General features: G+C 36.1%; 2 protein-coding genes across 4 annotated transcripts in view; both read right to left on the bottom strand.

Annotated features, from left to right (window-relative positions):
- Positions 1-1,047: 1,047 nt before the first annotated feature.
- On the bottom strand, positions 1,048-10,715 carry LOC144434030 (uncharacterized). Its single transcript, XM_078122473.1, has 7 exons — positions 9,053-10,715; positions 6,959-7,021; positions 6,328-6,400; positions 5,927-6,005; positions 5,489-5,555; positions 4,341-4,489; positions 1,048-4,128 (listed from the first exon to the last, which is right to left on the bottom strand). Exons 1-7 carry the CDS (start codon positions 10,700-10,702, stop codon positions 3,888-3,890), a joined length of 2,322 nt encoding a protein of 773 aa, XP_077978599.1. The 5' UTR covers positions 10,703-10,715; the 3' UTR covers positions 1,048-3,887.
- Positions 10,716-16,947: 6,232 nt separating this feature from the next.
- Positions 16,948-25,603, bottom strand: part of LOC144434546 (synaptojanin-1-like) — a 30,834-nt gene continuing 22,178 nt past the window's right edge. For 2 of the 3 annotated variants that reach the window (XM_078123010.1, XM_078123011.1), the window contains exons 18-22: positions 24,635-24,853; positions 22,248-22,326; positions 21,435-21,603; positions 20,241-20,584; positions 16,948-19,969 (exon numbers count right to left, since the gene is read on the bottom strand). In XM_078123010.1, the coding sequence (XP_077979136.1) occupies positions 18,770-19,969; positions 20,241-20,584; positions 21,435-21,603; positions 22,248-22,326; positions 24,635-24,853 (2,011 nt within the window). In that variant the 3' untranslated portion in view covers positions 16,948-18,769. The remainder of the gene's footprint in view (positions 19,970-20,240; positions 20,585-21,434; positions 21,604-22,247; positions 22,327-24,634; positions 24,854-25,603) is intronic. The other variant, XM_078123012.1, reaches the window with a different exon arrangement.

Here is a 25,603-nt window from a genome sequence, read left to right as displayed (position 1 = left end):
CAACTAAAACCTGGCTATGTAAGATAATCAACCTAAAACTGACAAAAAAAAGAAGAAAACTTGTGAAAGTTACTAACACTATATTACATTACTTGCAAACTTTAAACTGTTGTTACAACCAGAAAATTGCATGAAGCATACATATATTGCCAGACAGAAAATTCACCTCAACATTTTACGCATTAGATATGGGTTTCACGTAATAAGCTAGGTAGACAACTAAATATTGAAAGAAATCCTAGACTTCGTAAATTTTATTCACATAATTTAGTAGATGATGAATATCATTTTATAATGGTTTGTGTTTTTACATCCGACGATATTCCTCAACATTCTACTTCAAATACTACATATCAAAACTTTATACTTTTAATGCAAACACAAAATATAAATGTAATCATGGGAGTTGTAAAATATATTTTTAATAGCTTAAAAAGAAGAGGACTCATGACATCATAAAATTCATGTTATTGTTGTTGTTTTTTCTTTGTCACCTTTGACCTTGTAAATTAGAAACGCCTTGTAAGTCATGTACCTAAAGAAAGGCCAGTGGCCTAGATTGAACATAGAAATAAACTTACAAATAATATACTTATTCCTTGCAAACTTTACATGTCGTGGTTCATTTTGTGTGTGTGTGTGTGTGTGTGCAGTCTTATTCGATCCTTTCCACCATAACATGGCAGTCGGTCTATCATATTTAAGCAGACTGTGATATTCTTTGGGTTTCTACTTTAGCACCTTGTAACAGTCAGATTAGCAATATATGGAAGCAGTTATCTTTGGTAAGACTCCTACAGCTGCAAATCAATGCTATATTTTTTCTGTCTTTTCGACTTGAAGATAGACAGTTATTTAAACAGGGTGTGAGGGGTTCCCCAACAAATACAAATCTGTATATATAGCTACATGTAGCTCCTGATAGAAATGAAGTGAAGTGTACTAACTTGGGTAACAAATAGTGAGACACACATAAACTGTTGTGATAGTTAGAAATCCATGTTTTTATTCAAAACTAATTGTTCATTTAGACAACATATTTATCTGATTATACAATAACTGAATATTGTGGTATTGAAAACTGTATGTATAGCTTCTCACTTTTAATAGTATAAAATACAATTATTTGGTATAACAGAATATACCAAAATTATAGTGTACACAACTTGCAGCACTTCTTTAAACTAAAACTCAACACACATAAGAATTGAACCCTTGGGTCATGTTGAAGGTTGAGTCAAGACCTCACTACTTATAGTATGGGTGTGATCCTCTACACAGATCACTCTAGTGCACGTGACAACACATCATAAATGACCATCTGTCATTCCTGTGACTAGCGCCCCCTATAGTCCATATAACACTTTTTACATCGTTTCCGATCTGAGACAACATTTTGATGATGTGAGACAAATAGCCAAAAATAAATTTGTGCCGAGTTGAACAATTTAATGAGCAGTTGTGAAAAATAAACTAAATTATAAACAACATATGTTTTATTTATCTACTAAGAAAATTACTATGTTGCAAAACTATCAGCAAACATCTTAGTTTGTTGAAATCAATTATAAAATGTACAAGGTGAAGTTATACTAATAACTATTGATAACAAAATGATACAACTCGTTGAAGGAGAAAGTTACAATCATGATGTTGAGCTCACAATAATATATGTTTATCAAATACAATTTTATGAAGTCACCACAAATGAATATTAACATCACATTTTTACGACTGGAATGAGTTCTGTTGTTTTCCCACACTGCATTTCCCCATAATTGTCTTAATATAGTCTTGTATCTTATTATGGTATCATTTTAACTAAATATTTTCCAAAAATACATCTTTCATAAAAAAACACGTTTTCTAATAAGTACTGGCATAAAGCTCATCAAGAGAAATTACCAAAACATACTGACATATTTGGTGTTGAGGGCGCTGTTTACCATGAATATTAGCTAAGTAAAATTTAACAATTTGTTGCTGTTGGTGTTCTTCTATGAAGTTTATGAAGACAAAATGTGAAATATGCTGTAAACTGGAAGCTACATCATTGAGGGCACTTTTCAGAGAGATTACAAAAAGAGCACCCATCACACACAATATTTTAGTCTGCATTGCAAAACTTTTTAAAGTATGTGGTCAAAATGATAGGTGTTTGTCACAGATCATAACACAATTGACTTTTAACAGAGATTATACTATGAAACAATTTTAGTTTGTACCTACAACAGCCACTTACAGCAAATTTACAAAGTTTTATACAATATTACACATTGGCAAACTTTTGCCAAAACATATATACACAACTTGTTTACATGAACACAGTTTTGTCATAAACACACTTGTTGTTATAAACACACTTGTCAGATACACACTTGTTGTCATAACAACACTTGTTTACATAAACACACTTGTCATAAACACACTTGTTGTCATAACAACACTTGCTGTCATGAACACACTTGTCATAAACATTGAAAGTATGTGTAAGCTTCTATAATGAGTATACACATCATTTGTCATAATTAGATTATGTTGGACTGGGTACTAATTGTATCTAAACTGTTTACACACAAAATATACATATATATCTAACAATGAAATTACTAGTAAAAACATAGTTGATCAATTATTTATAATTCTACAACTCTTTGTCTCATCTCCATTTCCAAATGATGTCTCTCTTACATTTCTTAATAAAACACTCTATACGTAATCATGATGTGTTCCAGTCACGGTAGAATGCATCCTGGCTCAGACCACCAACTAACAGATTGCTGTTTGGTGGTCTGACATCCTGGGATCAATGTCCCTACAGACCACCAACTAACAGATTGCTGTTTGGTGGTCTGACATCCTGGGGATCAATGTCCCTACAGACCACCAACTAACAGATTGCTGTTTGGTGGTCTGACATCCTGGGGATCGATGTCCCTGCAGACCACCAACTAACAGATTGCTGTTTGGTGGTCTGACATCCTGGGGATCAATGTCCCTACAGACCACCAACTAACAGATTGCTGTTTGGTGGTCTGACATCCTGGGGATCAATGTCCCTGCAAATAAAACATCTTAAAATCTCTCCAAACTTATGAATATATGAAAGCTTGTTCTTGATCTTTTTGAAATAATAAACTTGCACCAAATAGAGTTGTAACACAACTATACAGTTTTTAAAAATGTTTACCCACATGCTGATCCATGCTAGGTATAGGTGTTCATTTGCTGAACGACTATCCAGTTGCCTATCCAACCCTGTTGTTATCTTTGCAAAATATGCAATCATTTGGCTGTTGCTATGGGTGTTGTAATGTTGCTAGACATATTTGCATACATGTTTTGAATGTTCATTCACTTGTCTATGAATCCCTGACGTTATCTTTGCAATATACGTGATCATTTAGCTGTTGCTAAGGGTGTGGTCTTGTGGCTAGGTATATTTGCATACAGTTTTTGAATGTTTATTCATTTGTCTATTAATCCCTGTTGTTATCTTTGCAATATACATGATCGCATGCACACACAGCCAGACAGACACTTTGCCATGCCTATAGCACTACTGAACCTTATCCTTTCAGTTGTGCTAAATATGATACTCCATTTACAACTAGTACAGTTTAATTTTCACATGGTGACAGATTCAAAAAACCAAGCTTTTGCTCAAGATTTAAACTTGTCACTACACTATTAACCACTAATAAAACAAAATGCAATGTCTTCTTTATACATAAATGATCAATTTTTAGTGAACATACATTTGGTTACTTGATGGAAAAAAATTCGTTTGCAGCTAGCAGACTTAAAATCTATTTAAACGGGCACAGAGCCACACTATAACAAGCAGTAACACTTTGTGTTCATAAAAAATGTACAATTGTCATGTTCTATTTTGATTTTTCCTTCTTGAAATGTCTGTTGATATATTTGACAAGTTTCTTACGATCACTTTCACTTTTGATGACATGTAGCCAGTACTGAGTGCAGCTATTCAGGCAGTTCTGCAGTTCTTCCTCTTCAAGGATTTCTCGCAGTACGAAATCCACAAATGGAGTTTTTAAATGCTCATAGCCAAACTCTCCGAGTGATTTCAGTATTCTGGTAATTCTAAGATAATTATGGGAAGACCTGTGTGTGTAAAAAACAATCATGAGAAATTTAACATCTTGAAACACATTACTTTAAAAAGGTTGTTTGCCAACATTCTCACTTCATCATCATCTTCTTGTTTTAGACATTAAGAAGGTAAAGCCTACTTTGTTTCACAAAGATTTTAAAGATGGTACATTCAAAAGAGTTATGATTTAAGTCATACATAATTTTGTAACTACACAACTCACAAATTTAAGTTTCCATATCTATCTTTCCAGCTACCACTTCTGCCTAGTTTTCCAGTTTTGTCATTCACCAGTTTCATTCCATAAAAGTCCAGCATCATTTTATATGATTTCAACACTCTCTCTGAGGCTTTTTTATCTTCTCTGATAGCCTGGGGGGAGGGTAAAACATGAAATAGATCAGATAACTTTGAATAAAACAATATGGTAATTATAGAAATGAGAGATGGTTTTAAAATATGCAATTTCAATATCAAAATACAACAAGTTTTTCCAACATATACATGTACTAGTTAGATGAATGATATTGACAAGTCAGATATGAGATAGCCACATCTGGGCTAGTAAATGACATTGTCAAACCAGATAGCCAAATTTGCAATATTTCTATGTCATGTGTAATGCAAAGCTTAAGATTATTGGATATAACTGGTACACAACCAACTGTCTCTGCTAATGACATGAGTATAGCCACTTGATGTCCGTATGTCCTATTTTGAAATCACACAATTTGTAAATCAAGGTGGAGACTGTGATATAAGGTGCTAGAATTTGTTAGGGTCATTACAAACAATCATGGTGGAGACTGTGATATAAGGTGCTAGAATTTGTTAGGGTCATTACAAACAATCATGGTGGAGACTGTAATATAAGGTGCTAGATCTTGTTAGGGTCATTACAAACAATCATGGCGGAGACTGTGATATAAGGTGCTAGAATTTGTTAGGGTCATTACAAACAATCATGGCGGAGACTGTGATATAAGGTGCTAGAATTTGTTAGGGTCATTACAAACAATCATGGCGGAGACTGTGATATAAGGTGCTAGAATTTGTTAGGGTCATTACAAACAATCATGTGTGTCCACTAATCTCTACTCTAGATCCCAGGTAGATGGCTCTAGATACAAATGTATTCTAACCCCCATGAATTGTGTGGTGTACTTGGGGTATGCACAACCACTTGCAATGTCCTGGCAGTTGCACATTCACATTCACGTCATGCAAATTCTCCTGAGTACCCACCCTAGTACTTGCGTACAGTAATGTATTTGGTATAGCACTGCAATGCAAATACCACTAGTACGGTGTAGTAGTATGTGTATAAACCAGTGCAAGTAATCATTGTACGTACATAATAATAATTCTTACCTCTGCTTCGTGTAACTGCAATACCTGAGCTTGATAATTCATACCACTTTCCCTAATGGGAAAAATCCTGTATAAAAACAGAACAAAAAATAACAAAGTAACATTCTTAGCAAATCTCTTGATAACAGAAAGATGTTAAGTATACTATAGCTAACCAATACAAGATTTGGTGTTAGATGAGATTACATTTTGGTACCATGATGTGACAATTGAAGAAATACAACAATGTATCAATCCGTACACAATATATTACATGAGCCAAAAAATACAGTGTACTTTTAGTTAATCTTTTTATCATATACAATGATTTTGTATTCAACCATACTATCTCTCGCTCAGTTACAATACATTACACTTTTGCTGTGTTTGACTGAGTTTGAAAAAAACAATTTTTAAATATGTATACTGTGGTGTATATATACATATATATATAGTTACCATTGTATAAAACCATGATGTCTCTCTAGTCTACTATAGTCTCCCCACCAGTATTCATGAATATTGTCTATGTAGTCTCCTAGAGTAAGAAATAAGAAAACATAGGGTTTAGATAGCTTAACTTTTTTTGATGCATTTAAGATAAAAAACAGTTACAATAAACACTGGCTATCTATGGCTAGAGCTATGTAGATGTTTATTATTATGTTGCTGCTAGGCTGGCACTGACTACATCAAACCTTGGCAATAGTCATAAAGTATATGAATATGGAAATGAAACTGATGATGTCACGAAACCAGGTTGGTAAATAGATAGCTGTTCCTATGGAAACAGAGTTGTACATCATTACACAGAGACTATTATGTGTTTCACATGTGTACAATATAATCTCATGACTTACCATTTGGGGCACTTGGTATTTCATTTTTGTAAAATCTTAAGTTATCATTTAGACGATGGTTATCTTTTTTACCCTGAAAAATAACAAAAATACCCTCATGTTGTTATTTACGTCATCTATTACAAGCTTTCTTGAAATATAACTTATTTCTGCACTCTACGTCAACAACAAGTAAATGGGTGCCAAATTCTCCCAAGTTCCACCTCTTGTAGGAGTTCATGGGTTTTATGTCCAAAATGTAAACATGTTCGGAATCTTCTGGACTTAGAATGTATAGGAAGTCTCTTGGACATGTCCTGACTTAGGGAGTAGGACATCCAAGTCATGGACTTGGTCTGGTTTTCACAAATGAAGGAGGCTGAACAAACACAAAACGGCAAACCTTAATTTGCAGTGATGACATCACCAGTAGTTTCTATCTAAATAATTAATAATTGCAGGTTGACATGACTTTGTAGTATGAGTATTTGGTGTGTACATCAAATAGTTTCAAACTTGAATTGAAGTTCAACAAGTGGGAAATGACCATTACAAGATACCCCCTCTAGGCCTCTCAATTTCTTGAGTTCTATTAAATCCTAACCTAAACCATATGACTCAAAGTAGTAGTACTGTATGCATGTATACTCACAGGGTAGCCATCTCTGTATTCTTTAGTATCTTGACTACTCCAATGTGTAACCAATCTGGGTCTCTGTAAAGTAATGATTGGAAAAATGTAAGGACAATAAAATGAAAAGAATGACACCATCAAGAAATATACTGTCTATTTGTCTTGTACAATTTAAGTCAAGTTAAATTATTCAAAATAAAAAAATAGAGAATATCATTCACTTTCATGACAAGGCCCCCTATGTCACTCATATTTCCATCTTCCAAGACAAACAGGTTTCATGTTTTCTGACTCAACAACTTGGACAAGTCCCCCTATCTCACTCAAATATCCCTTGGCTGAATAAAGATAACTGTTTGGGAAGAACAAACAATACTGATATGAAAACTATCTGATTTGAAGTAAAACCAGAATAAAGAAACATAGCTACACAAGTAAAACAAACAAAAAAGACAACACATGTGACATAATAAAAACTGGTAAGTTTGTGAGTATGAAGGAAAGCATCATGAGGGCAATAGTATGTAGTTGTAATGTTTACATGTTACCCTAGTAACCATTTGTTAGCTGAGATGGATCTAGACAATTATATTCTCTGTGACTAACAGTGTATGGAACTAGTTTATGTATTTACACTAATTTGACAGATACACAATGATTAATGTGACTTTATGGTGTCCATCTCTGTCATTTTCAGCTCTCTACTACCAGAACTTCTACTCAGACGATATTTGGTGGATCTGACTAGGTTTCATCCAACATTTTTTTTTCTAAAAATAATTTCATTATTTTTATGCTTTTAGTCCAAAATAAAGTTGTAACAAAACATGTGACAAATGAATAATAGTGGGAAAGTACACATTTAGTGATGACGTTTGGAAAGTACACATTTAGTGATGACGTTTGGAAAGTACACATTTAGTGATGACGTGCAGAAAGTACACATTTAGTGATGACGTGCAGAAAGTACACATTTAGTGATGACGTGCAGAAAGTACACATTTAGTGATGACGTGCAGAAAGTACACATTTAGTGATGACGTGCAGAAAGTACACATTTAGTGATGACATGTGGCAAGTACACATTCAGTGATGACATGTGGTAAGTACACATTTAGTGATGATGTGTGGAAAGTACACATTTAGTGACGACGTGCAGAAAGTACACATTTAGTGATGACATGTGGAAAGTACACATTCAGTGATGTGTGGAAAGTACACATTTAGTGATGACATACGGAAAGTACACATTTAGTGATGACGTGTGGAAAGTACACATTTAGTGACGATGTGCAGAAAGTACACATTAAGTGATGACATGTGGAAAGTACACAATTAGTGATGACGTAAGTCTCTGATACAAGGGACATTAATTTTACATGTATTACAGTGACTACTAAGAAGTTGCACTGATTAGGAGTGTAAAAGTAACAAGTCATACAGTTCTTATCAATCACTATAATCCTTGATGTTTTGAATTAATATTCATTCAGAAAAGACACAGGTAAGATATATGCTGGTACACTATCCAACATATCTATGTACTTATTAAAAATGGAATGCAAGTTCAAATAAAATGGTAAAGTATACCTAGAAAGATCTAAGAATCACATGCACCAAAAAGAACCCAACAAACATGCACCCTGAAAGTTAGTATTAGCATAGTTAGATGGTACTATGTGGATGAGAAGTAGATGTACCGATGTACAGTGTATGTTTATAAATACAGAATGTTTAACAGTGGTTGCACATGTGAATGTTTTACATTAATTAAAATGTATTGTAATTTAAATTTCAGAATGAGTCCAAAACATCATGATTAATTGATGTGTTCCTCTGCAAGACATGTATTTACAAAAAGATATGTAAATATATGATATCTGCAGCTGTGATCATGCATTTTTAATTTCACCACAACCATTAGTACATGAATACACATTTGTATGGTTGGATTGAAAAAAGAAAGCTTGGAAAGTATAGTGCATTGTGTAATACAATATATGGATGAAGTCAGATGCTGGTTTAACACGCAATACAACACTGATGTACGCAACACAAATGTTGGTGGGTTTATTTTCACACACAATTTGTAAGATAGAGATGGTTCTGCACCTTCTTTGGTTGATGTCTGGATTGTGCAAACAAAGAATTCCATGCCCTTCCCCATCCTTCACCTTCTGAATATTCACCACTACCACCACCACCACCATCATCATCATCATCATCATCAGTATCTTCCTCCTCCTTTTCATCTCTTTTATCCTCATCAGAGAGCAAATGCTCCTCCTCGTTATTTTTCTCTCTCTCCTCTCTGATGTTACTGTCGACTTCTTCTTGTGTGTCCTCCCAATGATCAGTATCATCATCATCTGTTATATCTTCACCACGAACCAAAGGCTGTGCCTCCTCATCTTCATCAATGCCAATGTTTGATTCTTCATCTACTGTGGATGATTTGTCAGGAAGTGAATACTCAATGGTTTGTTCAGTATCAATTTTAAGTTCACTCTCGTCTACAGTAACAGCTAGCGTTTGGACAGATGTCTCGTTGACAGGTGAGATTTCACTATCATCCAAATCATCTTTTGTCACCACATCCTCTTTTAGTTCTTCAATATCATCAGCTTCACCAGATTCCAGTTCTGCAGTGACAACTTGAGGGCTTTGGCTTGTAATCTGGATGATGTCAGAAGTGTTGCTATCGGTTTCATCTTCCCCACCTCTTTCCTTCTTTTGGCCCTCAACTTGCCCAGTACAGACTTTGAATTCTTTCTTCTTTTCTTCTGCAAGTTCTGATGTGACAACCTCTTCACTTGTAATATCTTGTTCTTTAGTGTGGTTGACGAGTTGATCTCCATCACCAGTATTTGTATCCAACATAATTTTCTTCTTTACACTCTCTGGATCATCTAAACTTGATCTCTTTTTGCCCTGTGTCATCTTTGAGTTGCTTGTGTCAGCTGTCTGTTTGGTCACTGCATCATTGTCACTGCTCACAACAACTGCTTGCTTATGAGATTGGCTAGTCTCTGTGTTTTGCACCCCCTCTGTGTTATTTGGAACATGTTCAGTGTTTTCAGCTGCCTTTATTTTCACTGGGTTATTGTCAGAGCTTTGAGATGTCACCTTGTCAGCTGGGCAAGCCTCAGTGGTTTCAACTACAACTTTGGTGATTCCATTTTCAACGTTTTGATTTGGCTCACTCTGTGTATTCATTTGGGGGTCTACAGTCAGTTCCGTCTGATTCTCAGTTGATAAATGTTCATTCTTGTCATCATCATTTATCTGTACTTTTAAAGCTGTCTGCTTCGGTGGACATTCTGATGTTTTCATTTTTACTTCCTTTATGGCCACCTGTTTGGGCACGACATCGTCTGACCTTACCTCTGAGTCTGAGGACATTGAATCAGTTCCAGAACGAGTTGTTTCCCTCCGTTTCTTGGCCGCTCCACCTTTTTGACTTTTGACTTTTGCTTTTGGTCCCCTATCTTTTTTATTTTTTTGACGATGGCTCCTCGAATCATCCTTGGAGCTGGAACTCTCCGTTATGTCCTCAGCGATGTCTTTCGTTTTCGCCTGCACGTAAGTACTAGTGTCGGAGCTCGACCCACCAGCTTCAACAACAAACGCCTCGTACGTAGGTTCCCTGCTCTTCTTCCTGCAACATTTGATAGATGAAGAATTCCCCATAACTTCATAAATCTTGGGCTGTTTAGCGGGAATACCTGTGGAGGAACGAAGTGTTCTCTTACGCCTATTCATGTGTACAACCAAAGTCCACCTCTTTCGATATAAAGTTCTGGGAATTACCTTCGGTCGCTTCCGGGTACGAGTGCAAAGTATTTGATTTCTAGAACACAATTCCATTTCATTCTTCAAAATGATAACGAGATAATATTCACTAATCATCGTCTTTTTTCACGCTAATAATCATTTAAAAACATTTTCATATATTTTCTAGGTAGATAGAGATCATGTGGTTGATTTAAAATTACGAAATTATAGAGAGATAATAGACAAGCACGGTTATATGAGTGAGGACGTTGATGGCGCTCTACAATTTTTTGCGTGTAAATATCTTGATATTCAGCGGCTGAGGACACTGTAGGGAAAAAAACTTTGTTTAAAGTGGCCATATGGGTGAAAAAAGGTATTTATTGTGGATTTTTAATTATAAAACAAATGTAACATATTTTTTAACTTGAAAAAAGGAACTGTCTGATTGAGTGTGTAAAGAAAATGACATCTGGCATACAACTACGGCTCAAGTCTCAGTCAATAGGTTTAGTTTCCGTACTTTTAATATCAAGTTCCGATTTCAGAATATTTCTGATCCATCTAATACTATTTTTAGTGTTTTTGGAAATGATATAACTATGAAAATAGCAAACCACAATGCAAGGGGAGAACAATTTGATTCGGGGGTGGAGGAATTTCGGAAAACAAAAATTGTCGGCAGGTGAAGGAGAAAAAAAATTGATCCCTTAATGGCGTGAGAAAAAAAATGTTCCAACAGACAGAAGTAAAAAAAAAATTGTTGCGATGTGATAAAATCAGCAAAATTTGGGAATCAAATTCTCTCATTTTCTCTGGAGGCATGCCGCCTAAGGTGGCGCCAATATTTTCAATATTTGTGAGCAAGCCATATGTTTTTCCCCCCAGCATTTATGATATAAGGCTGCCTTCACAAAAACTTGTTTTTGTGTATATATGTATGTATGTATGTATGTATGTATGTATGTATGTATGTATGTATGTATGTATGTATGTATGTGTGTGTGTGTGTGTGTGTGTGTGTGTGTGTGTGTGTGTGTGTGTGTACGTACGTACGTACGGACGGACGGACGGACGGACGTGTGTGTGTGTGTGTGTATGTATGTATGTATGTATGTATGTATGTGTGTGTGTGTGTATGTGTGTGTGTGTGTGTGTGTGTGTGTGTGAGTGAGTGAGTGAGTGAGTGAGTGAGTGAGTGTGTGTGTGTGTGTGTGTGTGGGGGGGGGGGGTTTAGGGCATACTCAAAAAATATGCATCATTTGGGGGGGGGTACCCGAAAAAATAATGTGGGTCATGGGGGGGGGGGTACCTAAAAAATGACTTAATGACTCCTCACACATGGGGAAATTAACCTTTTAATATTTGGTCAGCCTTTTTCAACAATAACAACAACAAAAACACCAAAGTTGTTGACAAATTAATACATGTAACAAACAATTGTCTGATTTTAAAATCCTTCAAATTGCAAATACGAAATAATACATCAATCTGTTGTTTTTGGTCCAAAAAATGCTCTTATATGTGTAGAAAACAGCTTCAAAGTTGAACATATCCAGGACCAGAATCACTGTAAATTAGCCATTCCTCTGCTATGTGCAAAAATCAGTTTCAACAAACATGTCAAAATGCATTTAGAGCAAAAGCCCTGATTCCAATGATTACATGCACTATCACAACACAATGAATATATGTGATATTCATCAGCTCTGTCCATCACACAGCTTTTACTAATGTGGTATACTGATCATATGCTATACAGGGTATTGCATGTTTCAAATTTCCCTTTCCACTTTACTGAAGATATTTTTTTTTTAAATATGACCATTCTTCCATTGTTCCTAAGTGATATCTAACTATTTTATGTAAACTGATTTTAGTACATAGCAAAGAAGACAAAGATGGATGCAACATTTTATATATTAAAAAAACTCTCAGAAATTTAAAAAAACAAAAGTATATCTCAGCCTGCTGCCAAAGTGGAATGTCAATGATAAAGGGTCACTTGAGAAGAACATGCAACAAATGGAGTTGTTGACAAATATCAAAAACTTTGTAAAACATGCTTGTAAAATTCCTCTCCTTTTAACATGACTATAACTTTAAAACAAAAACCAATTTGCATGAACAAAAGTAATACCTGTTAAATATTTTAGTACTTCATAAGCATGTTGACATCATTTATTTTGGACTAGCTGTTTAATTATCTCACCTTTTTTTATAGTCACTTTAGTGCTTCCTATCTTAATTGAAATAGAATTTTGTTTTTGAATACACAGGTTTGTACTACATGCTGTAACGTATTGGAATGGGTCACACTACACATGCAACATATTTTTTATTCCTACTCCTGGTACTATTATGACGACTTAAAGGAAATCAACTCAGAGGGGTTAGGAGTACATCACTCCCCAGATCAGTCAGCTCCTCATAGATTTTTTTTACCAGCTATCTCTTGTACATAAAATTTAAGTAGCAGAAGCATGTAATTGTAAACTGCTACTTACACAGAACATGTTAGTTGTGAACCAGTGACATGTAGGTATAGTTATGAACTGCATGTTACAAAATTGGTAACCGAGAAAAAAAAATTTGCATTGTTTTTGAGTATGGAAAAAAAATAATTTGATACAGGACTGACAATAGAAAAAAAATTGCTATCACAGTGATGGGAAAAAAAATTTGCTGCCATACCCACTTCCTCCATCCCCATCCCCCAAAATGAAATGGTTCTCCCCAAGACGATATATCTCAATAAACATTATTATATTGCTTTCCTTGTATATCATATATTTGTAATAGAATAGATTTTTAGAGAACAAAGTTTAGATTTTGATAATTAATAGCAACCTGTGCATATGTATACTGTGTTGATCTGCAACTTATTATTTTTAGTAGCTGGGCTGCTTCTTACCACTCTGGTCAGGATTCACGTTCTAGTCTTGTTCCATTAAAATTGCCACAATATAAATATGAAGAATTATGTTTTACAGTTTGAACCAAACAACTCTGTGCTACTCTGGTTTCCTCCTGCATTTGACACTGAACTTGTGAGGGCGCTCTCACTGGATTTCTTGAGAGCGGACATGAGCAGATATGCATAAGGATGTGAACTGCCCAGCAACTGAATTGATATTTTGTACTTTGATATGGTTATTGGACTTGGAGAAAGCACACGATTAGACAAAGCCATATTTTGCATTATTGCTCTCGTGGTTTATTTCACAAAATGAAATTCACACAAATAGACATAAAGAGTAGACTGACAGTCAATACAGTAATATACTCGTATACAGAATACATATCGGAGTGACACGAATAAAGACTAGTTTCTCCAAGAAAAGTTTCTTTGTTTTTTCATCTTCATATCAGCAGCAAATCATCTGATCATGAGTTTGCACATATTTGTACAAGTAATCTAATGAAACAAAAGCCAATTCAATTGTGATAGGTAAAAAAATATGACTTAAATTCAGCTTTTTTTTTACACTACGACATTTGGCACGAGTGATATAGCAAAGGTCAAAGGTCACTGCAGACAGATAAATAATGATTCTTCTTTTTTAAAACATCATCTCTGACCCTCATGTCCTTATATGGTAATATATACATGTAGTCTGTAAGGCACGCCGTGACAAGACACCCTCACACATCAGTCAGCCCCTCTCATGTCAGGAGAGAGGAGACTGGTGAGGGCAGCCTGATATGAGGTATCTTACAGTCTACATAATATATGATATATCCCATTGTGACCTATGACCTTCAGCAGCAAACATAAAAGAATTAAACAAAGAACGGGAAGAGAAAAATTAATGAAATGAAAATATGTTCTGAAAGATCCAATTATAATATAGTGTTTTTCATATGAAAAATGTAATTTCTACAGCAATCAACAATTCAAAACACTTGCTACAACCTTTTTTCATATATACTATTCAATATATTTTGACATTTTCTGTAACATACATACATCCATCCATCCATCCATCCATCCATACATACATATATACATACATACATGAGGCGACAGACATGTTGTACAACGACCACAGAATTAAAGCTATAAAAACAAAATGGAAGCCTCTCTTTTAAAACAACAAATCTCTATCTATAAAAGAACTTGACTGTGTAAATATATTGGTGATTTGTAATATAGCTACCAGGTATACTGACATTGAAATTAAATTTCTTAAAAAGTTACATTAAAAGTACAGTTATTATGGCTATCTTATCATTATAAACATTAAAGGTGTAATAATTGTAACTGAGATCACTGTGTGGTGCAGACTCAATGATTGGAGCAGTGACTATTACTAGTTGATTACATCATTAAAGGCCAAGGTTTCAATCCCAGGTTCTCCCATTAGTGTTATCTTATCAATGGAGACATAAGGATTACATAGGATTATTCCTTTGTTCTGGACCAACTTTTTCTACATCTCTGTGAGATAAGTGTTTTTCAGACCAGTCCTACATTTTAATCCTAATTGCACCTGGGCCTTTAACACCTTATCAATAATAGTCAATAAGTAAAATATCACCTCCCATAGTTTGAAAGATGGTCTTTGTTTCCAATTAACACTAGTGGTGAGTATTTACATAAGGTGACCAATGACTGGACCTTTCGCACTAACTACTGCTATGAAGTCAACTTTTATTGAATATACAGTAATCAACTTTTCCTTTTTTACATATACATTTATCACCTTTTTAGTAATAAAATACAACATGATGGAACAATCACTTGACAAATACACACTGAGTTTACAGAGAAACTAAGATCATGAGATACTGGGGCGTAAAATACAGATACAAGCACTGAATGGGGTACCGGTAAACTATATAAACAGACTGGTGAGAAGTATATAGAGACACAGTATATCGTATGGTAAATAATCTGTACTATTTATAGACAAGTAAATATATAATATAACATATCATTATTGCTGGCAAAATCTCAACTCACATCTAAAGTGATTGCAAGCTATACAATCATATATCTTGATTTCCGTTCTTGACAAAAAGAACTTTCTGTACACAAGAAATTTGATCTTTCATTTTACATTTTTACTCAATTCTGTCAGTAATTACCAAATCAACTCTGGTAGATGTTCAGCAGATGAAACATTTGTCCTGATTGGTCCTTATTGTGATACAGTTTCAAAGTTTGTCATGGTTGGTTCATAATAATCAGCAGATGCTAAGTTCATTCTGATTGGTTCTTTTGTTAACCAGGTGTAAAGTTCATACTGATTGGTCCTAAATATTCAACAGATGTAAAATTCATCATGATTGGTGGTTAATATGAAGTAAGTGTAAATCTCATCCTGATTGGTTGTTTCATAACAGCCTCTATGATCTTTATTACAATCCTAATTATTTTTACACTATCACAGTTCCACATAGTCCACTTAGTAAAATATATTACATTCACATTTAAGTGCCCTAAATACTTAAATTTCATTCATAGACTATCTCTCCCTTTTCTCAATTAAGTGACCCCAAATAATGATAGGAATTGACAGGACCAATCCATTTATTTGCATGGAATAGGGGTGTAAAGTTTGAATTGGAAATCTATTTCTGTACAGCAGAACAAATGAACGATAAATGTAACTGAATAAACAGCAGAAGAGTAACCGTGTTATATTTCATTACGTCAATTTGTCAGCATCTACAAGAACAAGCTTGTCAATGCATGCAATGCTGTATGCTTCAATATGAATAATTATGTTACATTGTGTCAATTTTGTTTCCATTTATGGTCTATCTATGTTACATTTAAATAAATTAACATATATGCAAATCATTGTTTACCATTTATGTTATATTTCTGCCAAATTTTGATACTCAGATTGGAATTTTTGGTTTAATTATCATCTCAGTAGGGAGGTGTCTCTAAAAACTAGTTTATTTAGAGGTTCATGAACTTGTAGTGTACTGTTTTGGGACTTCCAATGTTTACACTATGTTGATCACAGGGTGATTAGAATCACACAACAGAGGAGCCACGGTCACACACTTGTGTTATCCACCACATTGAAGAACAATAGATATAGTTTGTGTCTATCTTAGTAAACCAAAGGCTCTCTAGTGTTGTAAGTAAAATATGGCAACTCTATCCTGCATCACATTCAGAATCCTATCCATAACATGTCTTACAGCTCAAAAACTTTTAATTCTATCTCACTCTCTTGTGAGGTATTCTAATCCCCCCCCCCCCCCCCCCCCAATCTGTATACACTTTTATACACAATTCAATGTGGATCAAAGTATGTATATAATATTTCACAAAATTCCTGGAAATTTTACTTGGTAGAAATCAAAAAGCTATATACCATAATTCCTATATGGTACTTGCCTTAAATTGCTAAAATATACTAATCTGTTTTAGTCTGGTATATTGTATAAACCCAACAATCATACATCATAACTTAAAAACAGGCAATGTCAAATTTTAGTACATATAAAATAATACAAGCGGAAGTTGAGAATACACAATCTTGTATCGACTTATAGGAACAAAACGTTGTGTAATACTATAATTGTATAACTGTCAATAAAAATACACAGGTTGCTATGGTTACAATGACATACAATGGCACATGCAAATGATATGTACAAAAAAGTGAAACAAACAAATACAGCATTAAGTAACAAATTCATACAACTATCTCTCCACCTATTTTGTCATTATTAAGTAACAAATTCATACAACTATCTCTCCACCTATTGTCATTATGACATGACAATGTTGGAAGATACATGTACGAGGTCACTTTCACTTCCAATGAAACAATTCATTTTTTTCCTTCAAATTACTGAGAAGCTGCATGCCATGACTAGGATCAAAAGTCTAAGGAACAGTGGTCTGGATATTATAATAGCCATTCTGGTACAACACTGGATTAATTACTAAATGTTTTCAACTTGACAGATGGGATGTACTAGGGCAAAAATATGATGGGTCTTGTCATCAAAAATGAGAATATGGATTGGTCGTGTGAAATAGTGGAGTCATGATGGTCAAATGATTACGAGTGGCTGCCATGGAATGTGCAAGTTGTTAGTTCAAGCCTCACTGCTACTGTGATTACATGTATATCATGAAGGTCATGGGAAAAATTTGAACAACAATTATGTCATGGTACACTCAGCTTGGAGACCTGGTGGAAAAGAGGCTGCAATGTGAATGCTTTAATCCTATACAGTTACATAGGCTGCAATGGATTGCATGCTCCCCCAGGGGTGGGAGATATATAGAGGGGTGTTTTGTCAGATATAGGTGTGTGCTAGGGTTAATAACTGTACATTATGACATTCAATGTGGATAGCACTTTAAAAGACTGCACATCATTATCATTTATACAAGTATTATGATCCACACTCTCAGCACATACCGCTATCCTGAGGATTGTCTAATATACAATACAATCATTTCTTTTACACACTCTAAATATGAATATTTCAACTCCTTCTACCTGAGATTGTAAAATCTGCTGACTCTTTCAATAACTGTGTTGAAATTCTGGCTCAATTTTTCATATATATAGTTGGATTCTGACTGGAAACATGGGAGTGCTATCATGTCTACCTGATGTTGCATCGAGAATGGTGACTGGCTGAAATTGATCATGTGACTGTCACATGACAAGATGACCAATTGAATGACAATTATCAAAAAGCCCAGAGTACTGAAAACTTTTAGTAATTTTTTGGTACAACAGATTTTTTTAGACATAATTTCAGGTTCTGATCACATATCTGCAATTTTCATCACCAATGGTGGAAACTAGCATGGGGTTATAATTAATGAAAGACTTGAATGTGGATATTACTTCCAGTATATGTTTCACAAGAAATGTATTATTTGTTTGGATAGTTTGGTTGACTGTTTACTACAGTGATAGCTAGCATGACGGTTATGTTGTAGTAGTACATGTAATTTTGATCTGTTTTGCTTCAAATCCCTTTCCATGCAAATTAACTTGCTTTCTAACAAATTTTATATATTGACATATATAGACATCCCAAAGACTACATGTCATATATTAATTAGTCTGTTGGGCTTGGCACAGTTTTCTTTGACCTTGGAGGGGCAACTGGAAGTGGAACTGTTTCTGTCTCTTCCTTGACAGCATGAAACATATTAGGATCCAGTTTTGGCATGACTCTTGGTCTGGAGGGGACTGGAGGGGGAGGGGCTGCCCCCATTGGTGGTGGTGTGGCAGAGTGAGCAGGAGACCCTGTTGATGGAGTTGCTGGTTGTGATGGTGTTGGTGAGATGGTCGGCTGTACTGGGGTCGGCTGTAGTGGAATACTTCCAGGATTATAGCCAGGGGGGTGGAATCCTCCGTTCATTGCAAATCCGGGAGAATCATCATCAAACTTGGCCCATCCTTGGTTTTGCACACCTTGAGTAGTAGACTGAGGTCTGTTTGGTCTTGACTGTGGTAACGGGGGAGGTGGACTCGGTGTACTCCTGGTGTTGTTTTGAACAGTACTCAATGGACGACTTGGTCTAGCTCTGGGTATGGGTGGTGCAGCTGAACCAGTAAGTCTACTGTTTTCAGTATTTACCATGTTCGCTGGTTGTGCTTGCACTTCCACGGGCACAGGTGATGTGGTCATCATTGGAATTGGTGATGTTGTTGATGTGTGTACTGGGGAGGGTGTAGATGTGGGTGATGTTGCAATCCCTGCGACCGGTGATGTTGCTACAAATGGTACTTGTGATGCTTCTCCAAAAGCAATACTGTTAGGGCGGGCTGAAGGTCTAGACTGAGGTAAAGGAGGTGGTACTGTGTTCTGAGATGCACCCTCTACTTTATCTACCGGTGTTAGTGCTCTAATTGGTCTGCCTGTAGGGACAGGTGGTGGAGCCTGTAATGTTGGAATTTCAATATTACTTGTATTAACATCAGTAGGTTTTGCATGGGGTCTACTGGCTGGTATGGGGGGTGCAGCACGACTTGGTTTCACCCTCGGTGCTGGTTGTGGTGTTTCTGATACTGGCATTGATGAAATTTCCCTATTTTCCTCAGCCACTAGATCACCAGTGCTGTGTACAGTACGGATAGGGATCTCGTTTTGTGGTGACTGTAGTTCAGGACTGCTGTTACTGGGTGTGAGAGTTGGAGCTGGAAGACCACCAGCTACATCCATACCTAGATCCTGTAATAATTTTAAGGCTTCATTCTCATTTGCAGCATGACAGGAGTGAGCTACATCAAACGGTGTGCTGATCCTTGTAGGCTGAAATATAGCAATAAAGAAAAACCTTTGTAAAAAACAACACCAACTTTATCATTATTCTATGTCTCCAGTGTTCATATTCAGATTAATTTTAATTGTTTGTTAAATAATTGAGAATGTCTTTACAGCATTTCAATATCTACATCATATTTTGAAGGACTGACGGGACCACATCTTTTAAATTGCCTTCAGCAAAATGTACATGTCTTCATAAAATTTGACTAAATACGAAATTGTAAAATACTGTAATGGTTAATAAATTATAACCTACCCTATAGCCTGATGGTTTAGGTTTACTGCTTGCAGCAGTTGTATTGGCAGTGACAGACTTTGATCCTGGGGCTACAGTAGGTCTCCCTGTTGGTCTAGGTGGCACACCCCCTGGTAATTTGCTAGGTGGTGGCGGCCTTTGTGGTGGAGGTGGCCTACTGGGTGGTTGTTTCTTTTCAGGGGGTTTACTGTCTGGTTGTACCGTTACAGGTGATGAGGTTAGGGAATGGGGAGTTGCTGGTCTGGAGTTTGTTGGCGTGACAACTTCAGGCATTAATGGCTGTGGCAAGAGCTGTGGTGCAGAGACTGGTTCATGTTCTTCTACTTCTTCAAGCTCTTCATCATCTGAAGGATCAACAAATATACCACTCTAAGATTTAGTGTTGTACTTTGGGTGTTTTAGGGGACTGCTTCAACCGTCAATGGTAAATTACAGTTCGCAAGGATGGGTACAATTGGGTCAAGGTGAAGCCCTCACACAGTAAGCTGAAAATCCCACAATTCTCTCTGATTTGTATGCTCTTTGAAATAAAGCAAATCTCACCAGAGTACAGGTTTTACTGTTAGTATACAAATATCTAGTTACGACTCTGGTCATCGAGCCTTCGATTTACTAGGATAGGTGCAAATTAAGTCTATTGTTCTTTAAGTTCATACTTGTATGATGTCAAGTTAACTTGAGACAAAATTCTATGGAAAATCATGTAACTTGCTGCTCCAAACAGGGTTTGTTTGAGCAGCCCTAGTTACTGGGTAGGTTTCTGTATCATGGGACCCCAAGGCATGTATGTGCGAATACGACAACTGGTTTGTTTGAACTGTAAGCGATGATAAGTAAATAATATTCTTTACACCATACACGTGCCAAATTGAACAAAAAATATGGAATATATATACTCTGGTTGTTCTACGTCACAACATGTGTCTACGTCACTTGTTCTGTTGTGTTCGAAATATCAGTCAAAACATTCAAAATTGCCATTACTTTCCCCAATTTTTCTTTGATATTACTGGCCCTGGTATAATTATGTTATTCTCCAATAATTTTCTTCATTCAGCAGGAAAGTACTCATGACTTATGCGTTGTCACTACTCGTCTAGTAACTTGTAGTGACAAAGGCTCTTTAAGTCACTCGTATTTTCCTTGACTGAGTGAAGAAAAATATTGGGGAATAACATCTAATTACATACTTACCCTCAATATCAAAACTCATGGATGGAATATCAAAACTTTCTCCTAATAAACTAAAGTCTGTTGGGTTATACAGTCGTTCTGTGTTGGCAGTGCACAATGACAATTCTTGTTCTAACAGCTGTAACCACTCCTCTGTCTGTAGTTTGATGTTTAATATTTTACTGTTTAACTAAAATGGAAAGAAAGGGACACATCAAGTAAAAGAAATATGGTACACATCGCCATATTGAAGAAGAACATTGTATTCATCAATAGATAAAATAGGCATTTCAGACACAGGGAGCAGGGGGCATGTGTGTTATAATTTGCACAATTTATTTTTACAACAAGTACTACTTTTATGTTCAATAAACAATATGATAGAAATATTCAGTGCATTTTATACCCAATGCTTGTCTTTAGCTGTTATCAGTTAATTCTTGAAGACGTTCCTAGACAGCGAATCTTTACAGAAGTACTCTGTGTACTCTGAGACACTTAGCTGAGTAGTAAGAATATTGAGCAAATCTTTGCATACATGGTCCTTGCTCCCTGTGCTTCAGAGCAATATAATAATACACTCTATTGAGTGGATGTGCATGTACATTGTATGTGTGTGTGTGTGTGTGTGTGTGTGTGTGTGTGTGTGTGTGTGTGTGTGTGTCATGAGAATGAGAATTTATCCCTTGAGTTTTGGTCACATAAGTTAATGTTTTTGCAATTCTAATGAATTGTTTACCTAGTCTAAAGTCTACAATTGGTTGTAGTATGCCCTTATCTGTGGTTACATTATGCTGTGTGAGACATTGCCAATAATACCCAAAATTATCTCACCTCCATATTGTCATACTGTAAAGCCTGCAGTGCTGATTTACCATCTTGGAATGTTAACAACATATCACTCTCAACAAACCTGAAAATGTACAAAACTGTGTCATACACTTGCAGAATATCTTCAACTCATTGTTAGTCTTGGTTACCCAGCCTCTTTCTGCTGGGGGGCTCTGGCTATGAGACCGCCCAAAACGAGAGTCTGGGAAAACCATATTTCAACTACCCCCTGCCAGGGTCATAGGGTACATTTCTCCCGAGTCATAAAAAGTGGACTTACGAGGTCTGTTTGTTTTAGTTTAGATGTATGATGCTTCAGAAGTGATAACTTGTTGTGAAAGTACCTAAACCTACAATGTTGGACGTGAAGTATTCCCAGCATGCACTGCTGTGATTGGTACTTCCTGCACAGGCGAGTTGGAATATCATTTCCCCAGACTGTCGTTTGGAGTGGTCTCGTAGAAGAGCCCCCAGTGGCGAGAGGTTGGGTAACCAAGACTAGTTCATTATAGGATTTATTTGATTTGGATGGAATAGAACATTTATTTAGTGACATCACACAGGCTGAACTCAATAACATATTAAACAAGTCATTGAAAATGACATAGTCCCCGCTATGATTGGGTTTTAAGGAACTGGCAGTTTATGTTGTCATTTTCAACCTGGTTAATGTTGTTTGGCCTCATATGGTTGTTTTTGATATCACTACTCTATTCAAGCATGTCTGAGTTATGGCTTTGGACATGAAAACTGCGCCAACAAAATGACTGCTAGGCAGCCATATTGGATTGTATCACGACGAAAATGGATATGTACATGTATGTCACAGAACACTGTGCTAATACCAACTTTGAATGAGATCTGTTCAAGCATGTCTGAGTTATGGCTTTGGACATGAAAAATTCGAAAACAAAATGGCTGCCAGGCAGCCATATTGGATTGTATTACGACAACAATGAATATACACATGTATGTCATAGAACAATGTCCTAATACCAATTTTGAATGAGATCTGTTCAAGCATGTCTGAGTTATGGCTTTGGACATGGAAAATTTGCAAACAAAATGGCTGCCAGGCAGCCATATCGGATTGTATCACGATGAAAATGGATAATGCACATCTATGTCATAGAACACTGTGCTAATACCAACTTTGAATGAGATCTGTTCTTAAGCATGTCTGAGTTATGGCTTTGGACATGGAGAATTCGCAAACAAAATGGCTGCCAGGCAGCCATATTGGATCGTATCACGACAACAATGAATGTGCACATGTATGTCATATAACACTGTCCTAATAGCAACTTTGAATGAGATCTGTTCAAGCATGTCTGAGTTATGGCTTTGGACATGGAAAATTGGCAAACAAAATGGCTGCCAGGCAGCCATATTGGATCGTATCACGACAACAATGAATGTGCACATGTATGTCATATAACACTGTCCTAATAGCAACTTTGAATGAGATCTGTTCCCGCATGTCTGAGTTATGGCTTTGGACAGGGAAAATTCGCAAACAAAATGGCTGCTAGGCAGCCATATTGGATTGTATCATAAAACAAATTGACGTGCATATGTATGCCATAGTATGTTGCCCCTGTACCAAGTTTGAAAAAAATTGGTCCAGGCATCTCCAAGAAACGGCTGCGGGCGGACGGACGGACGGACGGACACATGGACAGATGGAACCCAATCCATAAGTCCCCGTCTGGACTTCGTCCGGCGGGGACTAATAAGTCATCATATTGACATCACGCAGGCTGAAGTCAATAACTTATTAATTAAATCATCATATTTGTAAGATACTTCTGATTTCACACTCTCAGTAAATGGAGATGGATGATTTCAACCATCAGGTGTAATGGCTTAAACTGTACTGCAGTCAATCTCAATCATATCAAATGTTGACTGAGACCACATCAGAGTATTAGTAACAATGACTTTAACTCAACAACCAAGTTACAAAATAAAATATAATTTCAGATCAGCCAGATTTTAAGGTAGAAAATAGAATTTGCCTTGGGGACAAATTTCCCTTAAAATGAAAGTTTTCCATTTTCGCCAAACTTTGCCATATGAAAGCTTGTGTCTGATCCTTAAATAATAATTTTGGGAATTCACCATCATATTTTCATGGAAATTGTCAATCTCTCTTATTTTCCCATAGACGTAGGTTAACACTGTGACAGTATTTGGTGGTCATATTAGATTCTACAATTTTGATATCATTTGACCTTTAATTCAAAAGTTTGCACTGTGACCCTTGGCTGTTTTTTCGTGATGTTAACTAAGAATAGGTTGGTGTTTTCTTGAGCAAGGCAACAGGAAAAAATATAAGGAGTTTATTTCCAAGATATAATCTATGTTAACAATGATAAGGATTCACTCACCTAACTAAGATGATTTGACCTACTGCAGCTGTTAGAGAATCTAGAATGGCATCAATGGTTGCGTCATCAAATTCCTCCTCCCCTTCTGGGGCTGTTGCTATGGATACAACAACTGTACTGTCAGGTGGACCCTGTTGATGGATGACATCTTCATACACCTGAAGACGACTTTCATCATCTACATGTTGGATTTCAAGTTCCAGCGTGGCTATCACTGGTCTGTTGGAAACAAAATTAATTATATTATGGAATCATGATAGTCACATGTTGTTGGTTTGAGTCTTATCACTGTCCGATATGCTTGTGACTAACTAAATGCCTTGGTCACGATATGTGCCCCATTCAAACCAGCTGTATAATGTGGACCTGCTAGGACAGACGTTGTAATTTAAATATTTTTATCTGACACTCTTACACACATATTTTTACAATTTGTAATTAGATGCTACCATGTTTTATTCATTTAAGATATCAACTAACCTGTGACCTGATATCAACTAACCTGTGACCTGACATCAACTAACCTGTGATCTGATATCAACTAACCTGTGATCTGATATCAACTAACCTGTGACCTGATATCAACTAACCTGTGACCTGATATCAACTAACCTGTGACCTAATGTCAACTAACCTGTGACCTGATATCAACTAACCTGTGACCTGACATCAACTAACCTGTGACCTGACATCAACTAACCTGTGACCTGATATCAACTAACCTGTGATCTGATATCAACTAACCTGTGACCTGATATCAACTAACCTGTGATCTGATATCAACTAACCTGTGACCTGATATCAACTAACCTGTGACCTGATATCAACTAACCTGTGACCTGACATCAACTAACCTGTGACCTGACATCAACTAACCTGTGACCTGATATCAACTAACCTGTGACCTGATATCAACTAACCTGTGACCTGATATCAACTAACCTGTGACCTGATATCAACTAACCTGTG

Source organism: Glandiceps talaboti, chromosome 4, assembly GCF_964340395.1.
Source record: "Glandiceps talaboti chromosome 4, keGlaTala1.1, whole genome shotgun sequence".
NCBI lineage: Eukaryota > Metazoa > Hemichordata > Enteropneusta > Spengelidae > Glandiceps > Glandiceps talaboti.
Note: the sequence above shows the minus strand (reverse complement) of the source record. Positions and strands in the feature narration are given on the sequence as shown.

Coding starts and splice junctions, on each gene's coding strand:
- LOC144434030 (XM_078122473.1), bottom strand. CDS start 10,702: ATGAATAGGCGTAAGAGAACACTTCGTTCCTCCACAGGTATTCCCGCT. Junction 5,556..5,926: donor CATCATGGTTTTATACAATG/GTAACTATATAT, acceptor GTTTTTATACAG/GATTTTTCCCATTAGGGAAA. Junction 4,129..4,340: donor AGATATGGAAACTTAAATTT/GTGAGTTGTGTA, acceptor TTACACACACAG/GTCTTCCCATAATTATCTTA.